Consider the following 11,384-nt stretch of genomic DNA (forward strand, 5'->3'; position numbering starts at 1 on the left):
ACTTTTGTGTACAACTTATTTCAGTTTAATCTCGTTCTTTGTAGCCTGGTCATGTCCATGCAGCTAATTAGCTGCTTAATCTTATACAAGCCAATTTAATTGTCTCTGCTATAGCAAATTAAATTTGTAGGTTTTGCCTACATCTATATTAATATAACGGCTTCTCTATTGTATTTCTTTAAATCAGACTTTGATAATGTCAACATGCAAGTGCACTTACAAGAGCTTCAAAGTGCATAATCACACCTCATTTTAAGGGGTTATCAACCCCCCTTGTGGATAGCATGATTTGATGGATTCCAACGCTGTGAGGTTTTTCTTGTGAGACGCACTGCGCTTATGTAAATGTACTTAGTCAGAAAAAAAAAAACATTACATGTGTTTGACTTCCCATAATTACCAAGACTCCTTGGGGAGAGATTTAAATGCTGGTGATTACTTTGTTTGATTACTTGTGTGAGTTTGTCTGTGTATATGTGTGTGTGTGTGTGTGTGTGTGTTTGTGTGTGTGTGTTTGTGTGTGTGTGTGTGTGTGTGTGTGTGTGTGTGTGTGTGTGTGTGTGTGTGTGTGTGTGTGTGTGTGTGTGTGTGTGTGTGTGTGTGTGTGTGTGTGTGTGTGTGTTCTGTGTACTTGTGTACAAGGCTTTAACACTGTCTGTGTATACCTGCACTGCAGTGCTTCAACCTTGTTCACGTAAACAACGTTGACTATTTGACGTAAATCAGTTTGTTAAAGTTGACAGTGATAAATGAGGACATTAATGACAAAATAACTATCTGAACACCCAAATAGTGAACCTAAATATCTCATCTGCAGAGAATACAGACAGGGGTGAGTTATTCAAAGACTGAGCAAGTTACCCTGTGAGATCTTCATTTCCAAAACCCTCTAAAGCTACTCCCCTAAAGGCAAGACTTGAAATCCTCTCCCTACAAGAAATGTTCACGGCAGTCGAGGTGATGTAATCCTCCCCAGTATAAGCCTTTCAAAGATCAGCCTGTTTAGTGTGGGTACAGAACAGATAAAAATGTAATGATCCTTCCTGGCAGAATCCAGGTCAACCAACTTCTCTTTCATCAGACCACCAACTTTTGATCTCTTCGGACCACCTCATCTGTTCTCCAACCTGGAGAAAAGCAAGCAGCGTTGCCTGTTTTTTTTAATTTATTTTTTTACATCTCTTTGAGAAGCAATAGTTCAAACCCTCAGACTGGCTGAGGAGAATGTGGTAGGGGAAAGTAAAGAAGTAGCAATTTCCTCCGCTCAGCTCTGATAATGCAGCTGCTCCATGGCAGCCACCAGAAGAGAGAGGTCTCACTGAATACTATGTAACTTTATGAATAAAGCAGAGAGCTGATGAACTGGGTAACAAATGTAAGTAATTTCTCCCTTGATCATTCAAAATCTGTTGTGTGTGTTCAGATCCGTGCTGGCGGGTTCGAGTACTCCCCCGGGACTCTTCACATCTACTCGGACAGCCTGCTGACGCTTCCTGCCATCATAGGCATCGGAGGGGGTGGCGGCCTGCTTCTTTTGGTCATCATTGCTGTGCTGATTGCCTATAAGAGGAAGTCGAGAGACGCTGACCGCACATTGAAACGTCTGCAGCTCCAGATGGACAACCTGGAGTCCAGAGTGGCCCTGGAATGTAAAGAAGGTAGAATTGTTTTTTCTTTTCCTTTTTTTGATTAGGTTTATTATGATTACGTTAAAAATGAAAGCTAAATAAGGACATTTCAGTACAAGCAAGAAAACCAACAAAACAAAAACATATTTTTCTAAATTATTGTAAATGATTCAAATAAGGATTTCCATATTCAAAAAGGAGCAGGAAGAAGATAAAAAAAAGTCTGGTCCTAGCCCCTTTTTCTACTTTTCTACAAACAATGGAAATCTTCACTTATTTATACATGTATACTTGCACATACATGCATATATACCTACATATACACATGCATACCCACATACACATTTATACACACATAATACCATGGTCTGAGTGAATACTCTATTCTGATTGGCTGCAGGGTGTCCAATAAAAAGTGATATAGGACACCTACTAAGTAGTTCCAGTAAAACTGGAGTGTTTGTTCTAACTTAATGCGTTTCACTAAAACAATAACAATTTGAACATTTACAACACACGAGTGTAACCCTTCAGTGTTACACTCGTCCTCTGAACACCACAGAATGGCGCCAACACACAAGCTGTAAAAAGTACGTTTTTACGGCCCCTTTGAACGTACTTTTTTCCACATTTAGCAGTCCTCTCACATCCCATCCGCTGTTCAGCTCTCTACCTCAGGCTGCGGCCGACAGTACACGTGGCGTATCATTTGTTCGTGAAAGTCTTTATATTGATTCGGGAAAAAAGCTTGTCTTGCCGTTGAACACACTGTACTGTCTAATAATATTTACTGATTGTCAACCGTACAAAATGTTGTTGACTTTGAATCTTGTTAACATAACGTTAGCCGGCTAATGTCTCCTAGCTAAGCCAAAGGGTTCTATGACCCAAGCGGGTAGAAATTCCTCCCGTTGCCAGGTCGTTTTCTAAGATTACGTCCTACTGGAGCGGTGAAAACGTTTCAATTGCATAAGAACCTTACGGGATGGGAATGATTGTTGCAGGTATTGGTCTAACCCTCAGGGGTTAACATGAAAACAGACCTAATGTTTGAAAAAAAAAATTAGATTTTGATTTCAAAATGCATGAAAATATACATTTTTGGTCTTAAGAAAATGTTGTTATATGACCATAGTGTAAGCGGGTTAATGCCCTTCAAGGTGTCCACTCTGGTCGGCCTATGATGTAAATCCATTGAACACCTCTTTTTATTTTTCCTTGTCACGTTTGGAAGTCTATTGGTAACATCAAGCATATACAAACAGTGTTCCAGCATTCCAGGCAATAACCGACAAGAAGTATTTGGGGTTAGGTGGATAGTGCACGGAAGAACAGAAGGAGGAGGGAGGGGTTGGGATGAGGAGGAGGGAAGAGCAAGCTAATATTTTGTTTGAAAATACTTCGAACATCAACAAGAACCAATGCCACCCAAGATTGCTTAGAACTTTAACACAGTGTGTGAGTCTAATGATGGAAAGCCAAAAAAGAAGGGAAAGGGAAAGGTGGTGCTGAGATGGTCAGACTCAAAAGGAAAAAAGGGATTGTGTTGCTGTGCTGTGTGTTGTTCATTCGTTCACCATCCAAACATTCATCTCCCCCACCGGTAGATTTTTTTTGGTCCCACTCTATGACACTGATTGGGTTTTATGAGTCTACAATGCCGATTGAGCGCGCAGTTATACAAGATGAGAAAGCAGGTTGAGGTTTCATGGTATGAATGTGCAGACTGAACAATAGTAGAGGACATTTCTACAGACTATAGTTAAGCGAACTCTGAATGACACTGCAGCCAGAGATGCACTCAATAGCAGTTGGATGCTGCCATCATCACAGGGTTTCTGTAGGTATGTTTACTGAAACTGTGTTATACCCGAGTCATAGGACATTTTCCCCTTCATTTTCTCTTTTGATGACGGCAATCGAGAGCACCGTCTAACACAGACCTGGGCATCTTACGGCCCGCCGGCCACATCCGGCCCTTTGTGCGTCCCTGTCCGGCCCACGTGAAGTCAATCCTAAATTACAAAATAAAGTAAAAAAATATCTATGTCGAGTGTGCAATACAACGGTGCTGCTTTTATTTTGAAAAGTGTTATTTATAGACATATGTCCGGGCGTAACCTGCGAGTGAAGGTGCACAGCGACAAGTGATGCCCGGTTGCTCCCCCGAGATGTCCGCTCACGCTAAAAAAAGGAAAGTTGATGATGAATGCCGTGTTTTCAACAAGACATGGACGGCAAAGTACTTCTTTACAGAAATTAGAGGTAAAGCCGTGAGCTTAATTTGTGGTGCACAGGTTGCTGGGTTTTAAGATTATAATTTGAATCGCCGCTAAACGACGAAGCACGAGGATAAATACCGGAATCTGTCTGATGAAGAGCACGCAAGGGAGGAGTGTGAACAAGTTAAAAATAAATTGCAGTGATTCAACGATTGTTTTTGTTTTCTTATTTTAATTTCACATAGCTTAATTATTAAGCTAAATAATTATATTAAGCCTTAATATAATTATTTAAGGATTAAGAGTTTAAATAAAACCATCAAAAGCAATCTGCTTTTGTATAAAGTTAAGTTAGGTTAAATGAAATTATTATTATTATTGTTATTATTTATACATTATATCAAAAATAATATTGAGCAAAATTTAATTGAAATATTGTCAATGTGGCCCTTCAGCAATGCTCGGGTTGCTCATGCGGCCCCGGTAAAAATTAATTGCCCACCCCTGGTAACATGTCGATCAGATGTCAGTACCGCCGAGTGAAAACACGCTACAGAAACACGCCAAAGAGTGTCAGAAAAGGAGAGAGAGCATAGAAAGCATTGGGTGGGAGCACGTGAGTGAGAGGCCATGTGAGGTCAAAGTAACAAGGGGGTTGTTTGCTAAGAAATGAGAATTAAGAATGAATTAAATTTAAGTGAGAGGTAATTAGGAGAACAACATTTGGACAAGAGAGACACTGGGCTGTGAGGGAGTTGATGAGGTTGGGGTGTCCGTAGAGGACTGATGTAAGGACAGCCCAGTTGTTTACACTCCATATAATGACACAGGCACACACAGCCGTGGTACAAGGTTATAATATGATTACACTACAGCCACAACATAAAGCGCTATCACCCGCTGAGGATCATTTGTTAAACAAAAAACAACACCAGGTATTGTAGTTTCAAGGTGATCGCTGCATATTTTCTGACACTTTCAGAAAATGTGTTCATACCTTGTATCATTTTTAACTTTCAAGAACAACACAACTAGAAAACTCTTCTTTCTTCAAAGAGAAACCAGACAGTATTCGAGTCAATAGAAATCAAAGCACTCAGTTTTCCAGGAAATGAAGCATGGCCTTATTCCCACCCCGCCCTGCCTGCTGTACTCCCAGCTGGCCTATAGAGACGAGACAGTGTGTGTGGGCGGAGGAACAGATGAAGTGGGCGGTCGCCACGTGTGTGTGCGTGTGTGCGTGTGTGTGTGCGTGTCTGTCTGTGTGTGTGTGTGTGTGTGTGATTGGCTTTGCTCTAAGAGTCTTGAGAGGAAGAGACGGGGGACATTTGGTTCAGTCGTCTGTGAGAAGCAGACATCGCAGTGTACACTATCATCCAAACTAGCATATTAACAGTCATGGATGATTAGTTACACATTAGAAATGACTGCTGACTGGCAAGTGTCACTTTTGGGTTCAGAGGATGTGATATAGATGTTTTTTGACATGCCAATTGCAAATGGGTTTCCAAACAAAGTATTAGGCAAGGCATTGTGCGTGCTAATGTAAGCACACTAAGTGTATTTCAAATATTTGGGAAACTCTCCACTTGAGCACATAGTTTTATTCGGGACATTAGAATGTTTCTTGGTCTTCCCTGGATCATTGGCTCTGCACATCTTTGCCATTCTGATTGCTATAGACAGGGAATGTATCACAATATAACTGCCATGTTAGTCCTTAGTCCGCATAGAGCTTTCCATGCTATTAGAACAGCACATATTAAAAAGCTATGTTTAAGGCTGTGTCATCCCAACACAGTAAAAGTTAACATACCACATACGATATGTTTGATAGTGATTCTACAGCTCTGTCTCCTAAAAATGACAGAGGGAAAAGGATTTTGTCTCAGATTACATTATGCATTATTATTGCATTATATGTCTTTGACATATGACAAATACGTTTCTAAAGAAATGTCGGCGTACGGATGAGGCAGGGGTGAAAAGGATGGGTCAAAGAAACACAGCACTTTTACCCAGGAGACCGCTGTTCGTGTCCAGTGTGAAACCAAAAGTCAACGTTGATTTTTTTTTTTTTTAATGTTCTTGACTTACATACTTACGCTCGTAATTTAAATCACGTAACGAATATACTTCTGAATTATCTTTTTCTAAACCTAAACATGTAGGTTTGTTTCAATTCATAATGTCTGCAGTGTGTTTAAACAGCCTGCGCCTGTCAGTGGAAAACACATTTCTCTTGAAACATAATGGAGAATGCAGGTTTTGTCGTATGGGAATTTAATTTTCAAGAAGACAGGGTTGAATTGTATGTAGCTGAATATACCTTGTGCACTGATAACAAGAAGTGGTGGAAGTCTTGACCCCGGAGACCATGTAACCTTTGAGAGAAGAAATACCATAATCTTCCTCTCCTTTATCTCCTATTCTTCTTCTTTTTCTGCTCTGCCAAATCATTTTTTGATCCTCTTATTTCCACTTCATTACTCGACTTTCTACCTCTCCTTAGGTCTGACCTTTACCTGCTGATCTTTTGCTCTTCTTTCTTTTTGTCCCAGTCACTTGTGTCCCTTTGAATTTCCTTTCCCCTTCCACCCTCACTTCTTTCCCTTCTGATCTTTCTTTCTTTCTTCTCCTCTCCCTTCCTTTCTTCCTTTATCTTCTTTGCTTCCTCCCCTCTCCATCTCTCTTGTGGACCTAACAGTCCAATAACAGCTGGGAGAAATTATGCATGAAAACTCATCCGTCGCTCTCTTAATAATTATCCACTCATGCAATTAATTGACTTTCCTTTCCAGGAACTTTGTTTTCTGTCTCCTGGTTCTGCTTCTCTTTCTCCCCGAGCAAGCTTTGCCTTTTTATTTCATTATGTTTTGGACAAGCAAAGATTGAATTTGTTGGGGCTGAGACACCAAGGAACAAATTAAGTTCACTACATTTTTCAATTTCTCAGTCCTGTCTTTCTCCTTTTAAGTGTTATCTCAGGATTTATGCGTGACAAGAAATTGGTACAAAATTGTAGAGAAGTTACATTGCTGCTCCTTCAACCACACATAATTGCATGTCTTTTACTAATATTATCTAAATTGCTAATTCTGGATCTGTTATTATTTAATTTCTACCTAAACTTGTATTCCCTCATGCGTCTTTCTGCCTTGTCTGTTTTCTTTAGATCTTATTTATTGCCTTTGTGGGCCTCTTTCCTTATCATGGCTGAGCATAATCCAATTAGACCTACTGAATTACGAATTAGAAAGTTCTTGTTTGCAAGTAAGTCCTGTAGTATAAGGAACTGGTCATTCAAAAATTTGGTTTAGTGATGTAAGGACTACTTGTAGTGGTAGCTGATTCCATAATGTAGCTGAAGAGCTAACTGGGATGCTAGCGCTAGTCAGTCACAATAGCTCTCTTCCCAAGGTTCTTTCTATTTTCTTGGTACTGTACCTGTATCTCTCCCTGGCTCTCAGGATTGTAGGCTCTCTGAACTAGCTAGCATGCTAACTGACACTTGGCAAGCACCTTAACTCAGTTGCTACCAGGACAATAAGCTCAAATTGTTTATTTAAAAGATGGTTTTGTTCCATCTACACCTAGCTGTCGAAAAACATGTCTCTTTTGTGGAGCAGTTTAAACTCTTATATAGGAGGGTTAAATCAAAATAGATGGCAAAACATAGCTAATTAGCTACATTCATTCATCCCTCTCAAGACAATAAGCTATTGGGAATGGATTGCGCCATTCAATGCTGGTGTTGCAGAGCGTTTAGAACTACACATGTTATTTTGGTCAAAAATAAACTGCAGTCTAGTCAAGAGTCTGCTAGCATGACTCACGGCTTTTAGACAAATTATGGAAATGACAAACTCACACATGATTAAAATCACAAGGCAGCACTCGTTTATCGTCATTCCACAACTTAATGCAATCTTTAATAGCAGTGCTCTTACTACTGAATAGTGTGTCTGCACAAACAAAAACATTGATGACACTGTACAGATGATTAGCACCATCCCTCACCCCGGCGCATCCTCTATTTGTCCATTTCTCGTAGCTTTCGCCGAGCTTCAGACAGACATCCACGAGCTGACCCAGGAGCTGGACGGGGCTGGGATTCCCTTCCTGGACTATCGGATTTACGCAATGAGGGTCCTCTTCCCAGGCATTGAGGACCACCCTGTGCTCAAGGAGATGGAGGTACGGGTCAGTACACCACCAACCAAGCATGAAACTGATATAAACTCACTATAAATAATCAATTGCAGTCGAACCAAGAGCTTAAGCTTGATTTATGGTTCTATGTAGGCTCCATGCAGACCTTTCGTCGCAGCCTACGTTTGTGGCCTGAAGTTTATATTTGTGCGTTTGTGTGCATTGATCTCTTTAAAAGAACAGACTTGTAGTTAAAGTCTTAGAGAGGTGCACGTCAGGCTACGGCGTAGGGTCTGTGTCTCAACGTACTAACGTAAGTAGCCACTGCGTTGATTTTATCACAGAAGCATGTATCATCTTTAGTCTTAAAAACTCTCATAAACTCATAAACTAACATCAGAGGTAAAAAAAAAAAAAGTTAACACACTTTGTATTTGATGGCATAAAAATGTCCTTCCGGCTTTTAAGCTTAATACCCTTGTAGCCATTATCCCATTACAGGTTTCCTCAAAAACAGGCCTCTCCAAATGACTTTAAGCAATCATATAACTTATATTTAACCTACTTTGTGTTGACATATCCAGCTTGTCTCAAGGACTGCAAAAGACCTTTTAAATTCCTTATTATCATCATTAGTTTGATGTCATAGGACACAAGCTCACCACATTCCCTTGACATATAGAGTTTAAAAATGAGGAGAAAATGACACAAAAGATAAAAGTATGTTTAAAAAAAAAAAAGTGCAAAGCAAAAGATGGAGGGAATGAGGATTAGAGCAAGGAGGGCGAAATTATACATCACTGGCAAGTTAATAATTAAGCCAGGACATGCAACCACCTTGCCAGCACAGCTGAAAGGAGATTTTACTCTCGATTTTACAAAGACATTTTACCATTGAGACCAAGGGAAGTACAATTAATAGCGTGTCAACATAAACTACTCTCCTCCAAAGCTCGGAACCAGAGAGCCAAGTCATCAGTAATCAGCAGTATCATCATTGCGATGTAGAACCTGGTGCGGCTCCATTGCCTTTGATTGGAACACTGACTTTTTGGAGTCAAGGAATAATTTGTTTGACCTTTTACAGCTTAATTTAAATGTTCTAATCCAGAAAGTAGATTTATATTCATTGAAGAAAAAGAAAGCCCTCTGGGTGGCCTCATATCTTCCATATTATTGGCATTTCCTCCTTTAATGGACAGGACAGCTAGGTGACAAAGGGGGAAGACATGGAGGAAATTGTCCCAGGTTGGACTCGAACCTGCGACCTCTGCGTAGATGCGTGCGATTGCTCAACCAAATGAGCCAACCCGGCTACATAGCTTCCTTATTTTGATTGATTTAGTAATTCCTCCTCTTTTACTTTTGGCTAGAAGGAACAGTAGAGATTACTTAAATACAACAGAATTATTGATGAATATAGAAAAAGCCCATTGTGGCTTCCATCAGAAACTATAACATTGTAACTTATATAGTTCAAACTATTGATAAGGCAAAATCTGAAAGAACAAAGTGTAGTTAGAAAAGTCTTGACCAACAGGAATGTAGCGGGAATGGAAATCCACTGAAACTTCATATTTCCCCTCTTTTGTAATTTGGTTTACAGCTTTTGCAGACCCGCATAACGTTTTATGACATGATTCAATATTTCATTAGGATTGGCTTTCAAAATTTATAAAGTTGTAAATAACAAAATCTCATTTAGTAAGGTTCTGCTGTTGCAACTTTTATTGTCTAAAACACCAGAAACACTGCAGTTTTCACTTACCCATAGCCTAATAAATGTTTGCAACCTGATCATGAGATAGCAGCATAAAACATGAAATAAATGTGTAGCCAACTTTTTACATCTTATTTTTCTGCGACTTGTTCCGAACATTAAAGGTTATTTAGATAATGATATGAGGTGCGAGTTTAACTGGGAAACTCCATCAATTAATTTGAATAAATGCGTTTTTATTCATTTGTTTGTACAATATTAAACATAAATGTTACCATTTGAAAGAGAGGGTTAGCCTAAAGCAAATTTTCATCTGCTGTCCCCTGGCAGATCACAATTAAAATATACACACAGTGACAAAACACATTTCCACAAAAACAAGACAGGACACATGATACAAAATTATTCACAGCAATGCACCATGAAATTGCAATGGGCATTTTTCCCTATTTTCTGATCTTTTATATTCTAAACAATGAATCAAATAAAAAAAAAACAAGTAACCATGGCGGCCGCCGTAGTTTTACTGTCCTCACAAATGTTCATTTCAACAGCTTTAGAGAGGGGCTCATGGTTGGCCCAGCCTGCAGGTTTCATCAACGGGTCAGCCTAAGAGATCCGAAAATACCAAATGTTCTCACATTTTTTATTAGCAAATCAAAATAAAGACCAGAAACGTGACACTGAGGTTAAGATGTCCCCTGATACGAATACAGTGCACCTTTAATTTGAGGTGGCAGGCAGGCAGAGAGGTAAAGGGATCTTACGTATTTTATGTGTCTAGACTTCCTTCCCCTTCCCTCTGTATTTCCCCCAGGGTTTGCCGGTGTAATCCAATGGCCTGTGTAAACCAATGCTCCCAGCTTTATTGCTCTGTGTGACTGCTTTCTTCCCTAAGCTAAACAGCCACACTACACACACACACACACACACACACACACACACACACACACACACACTACATGCAGTACATGTACACACATACACGTCTTACAGTTAACTAGATGTACATGTACCCTTCTTAATGCTCTCTTTGAAATTCGGTAAATACTCTGCCTCTGCAGTACGTACATGCACCTCCATCTGTCTCTCTTTCTTCTTTTCTCTTGCTCTCACTCTTTTTTCAAACACAGACACACACACACACACAAACATACACACACACACACACACACACGCACACACGCACACATCACTCTCAGCATCCACCCTGGAGGCCTGAGAATATCATTTAGCACTTTAAAGAGAGGCCCAGGAACTTTATTATGGCACATCGGAGGAAGAAAGAATAGATGATACAGTGGTACAAAAGGATGACAATAGAGAGAGAGAGAGAGAGAGAGGTGAAAATGATGTGTGTTTGTGTGTGTGTATGTGTTAGAGAGACACACAAAGACAAAGAGCAGGATGAATTAAAATGGGGGAAAAAAACCAATGATGTGAAACAGTCAACAATAAGTGCGGGTGAGAGAATTAGAGCGGTGAGGAAGACAGAGCGAGTGAGCGACAGAGAGGCGTCTTCAGGGGGTTTAGTGTGTTGTTGATGAGTAGTGACAGGTGCCAGCCAGTGGAAGAAGCAGGGTGCACCTCTGTCACCAAGCCTGATGCACGCACGCACGCACGCACACACACACACACACACACACACACACACACACACAC

At 40.2% G+C, this 11,384-nt stretch overlaps 1 protein-coding gene across 2 annotated transcripts in view; it reads left to right on the top strand.

Moving 5' to 3' along the window:
* Nucleotides 1-11,384, top strand: part of plxna1a (plexin A1a) — a 280,313-nt gene that overhangs the window by 241,741 nt on the left and 27,188 nt on the right. The window contains exons 20-21 of one of the 2 annotated variants that reach the window (XM_032520348.1): nucleotides 1,424-1,658; nucleotides 7,905-8,053. In XM_032520348.1, the coding sequence (XP_032376239.1) occupies nucleotides 1,424-1,658; nucleotides 7,905-8,053 (384 nt within the window). The remainder of the gene's footprint in view (nucleotides 1-1,423; nucleotides 1,659-7,904; nucleotides 8,054-11,384) is intronic. The other variant, XM_032520349.1, reaches the window with a different exon arrangement.

This window comes from Etheostoma spectabile, chromosome 7 (assembly GCF_008692095.1).
Source record: "Etheostoma spectabile isolate EspeVRDwgs_2016 chromosome 7, UIUC_Espe_1.0, whole genome shotgun sequence".
Lineage (NCBI taxonomy): Eukaryota > Metazoa > Chordata > Actinopteri > Perciformes > Percidae > Etheostoma > Etheostoma spectabile.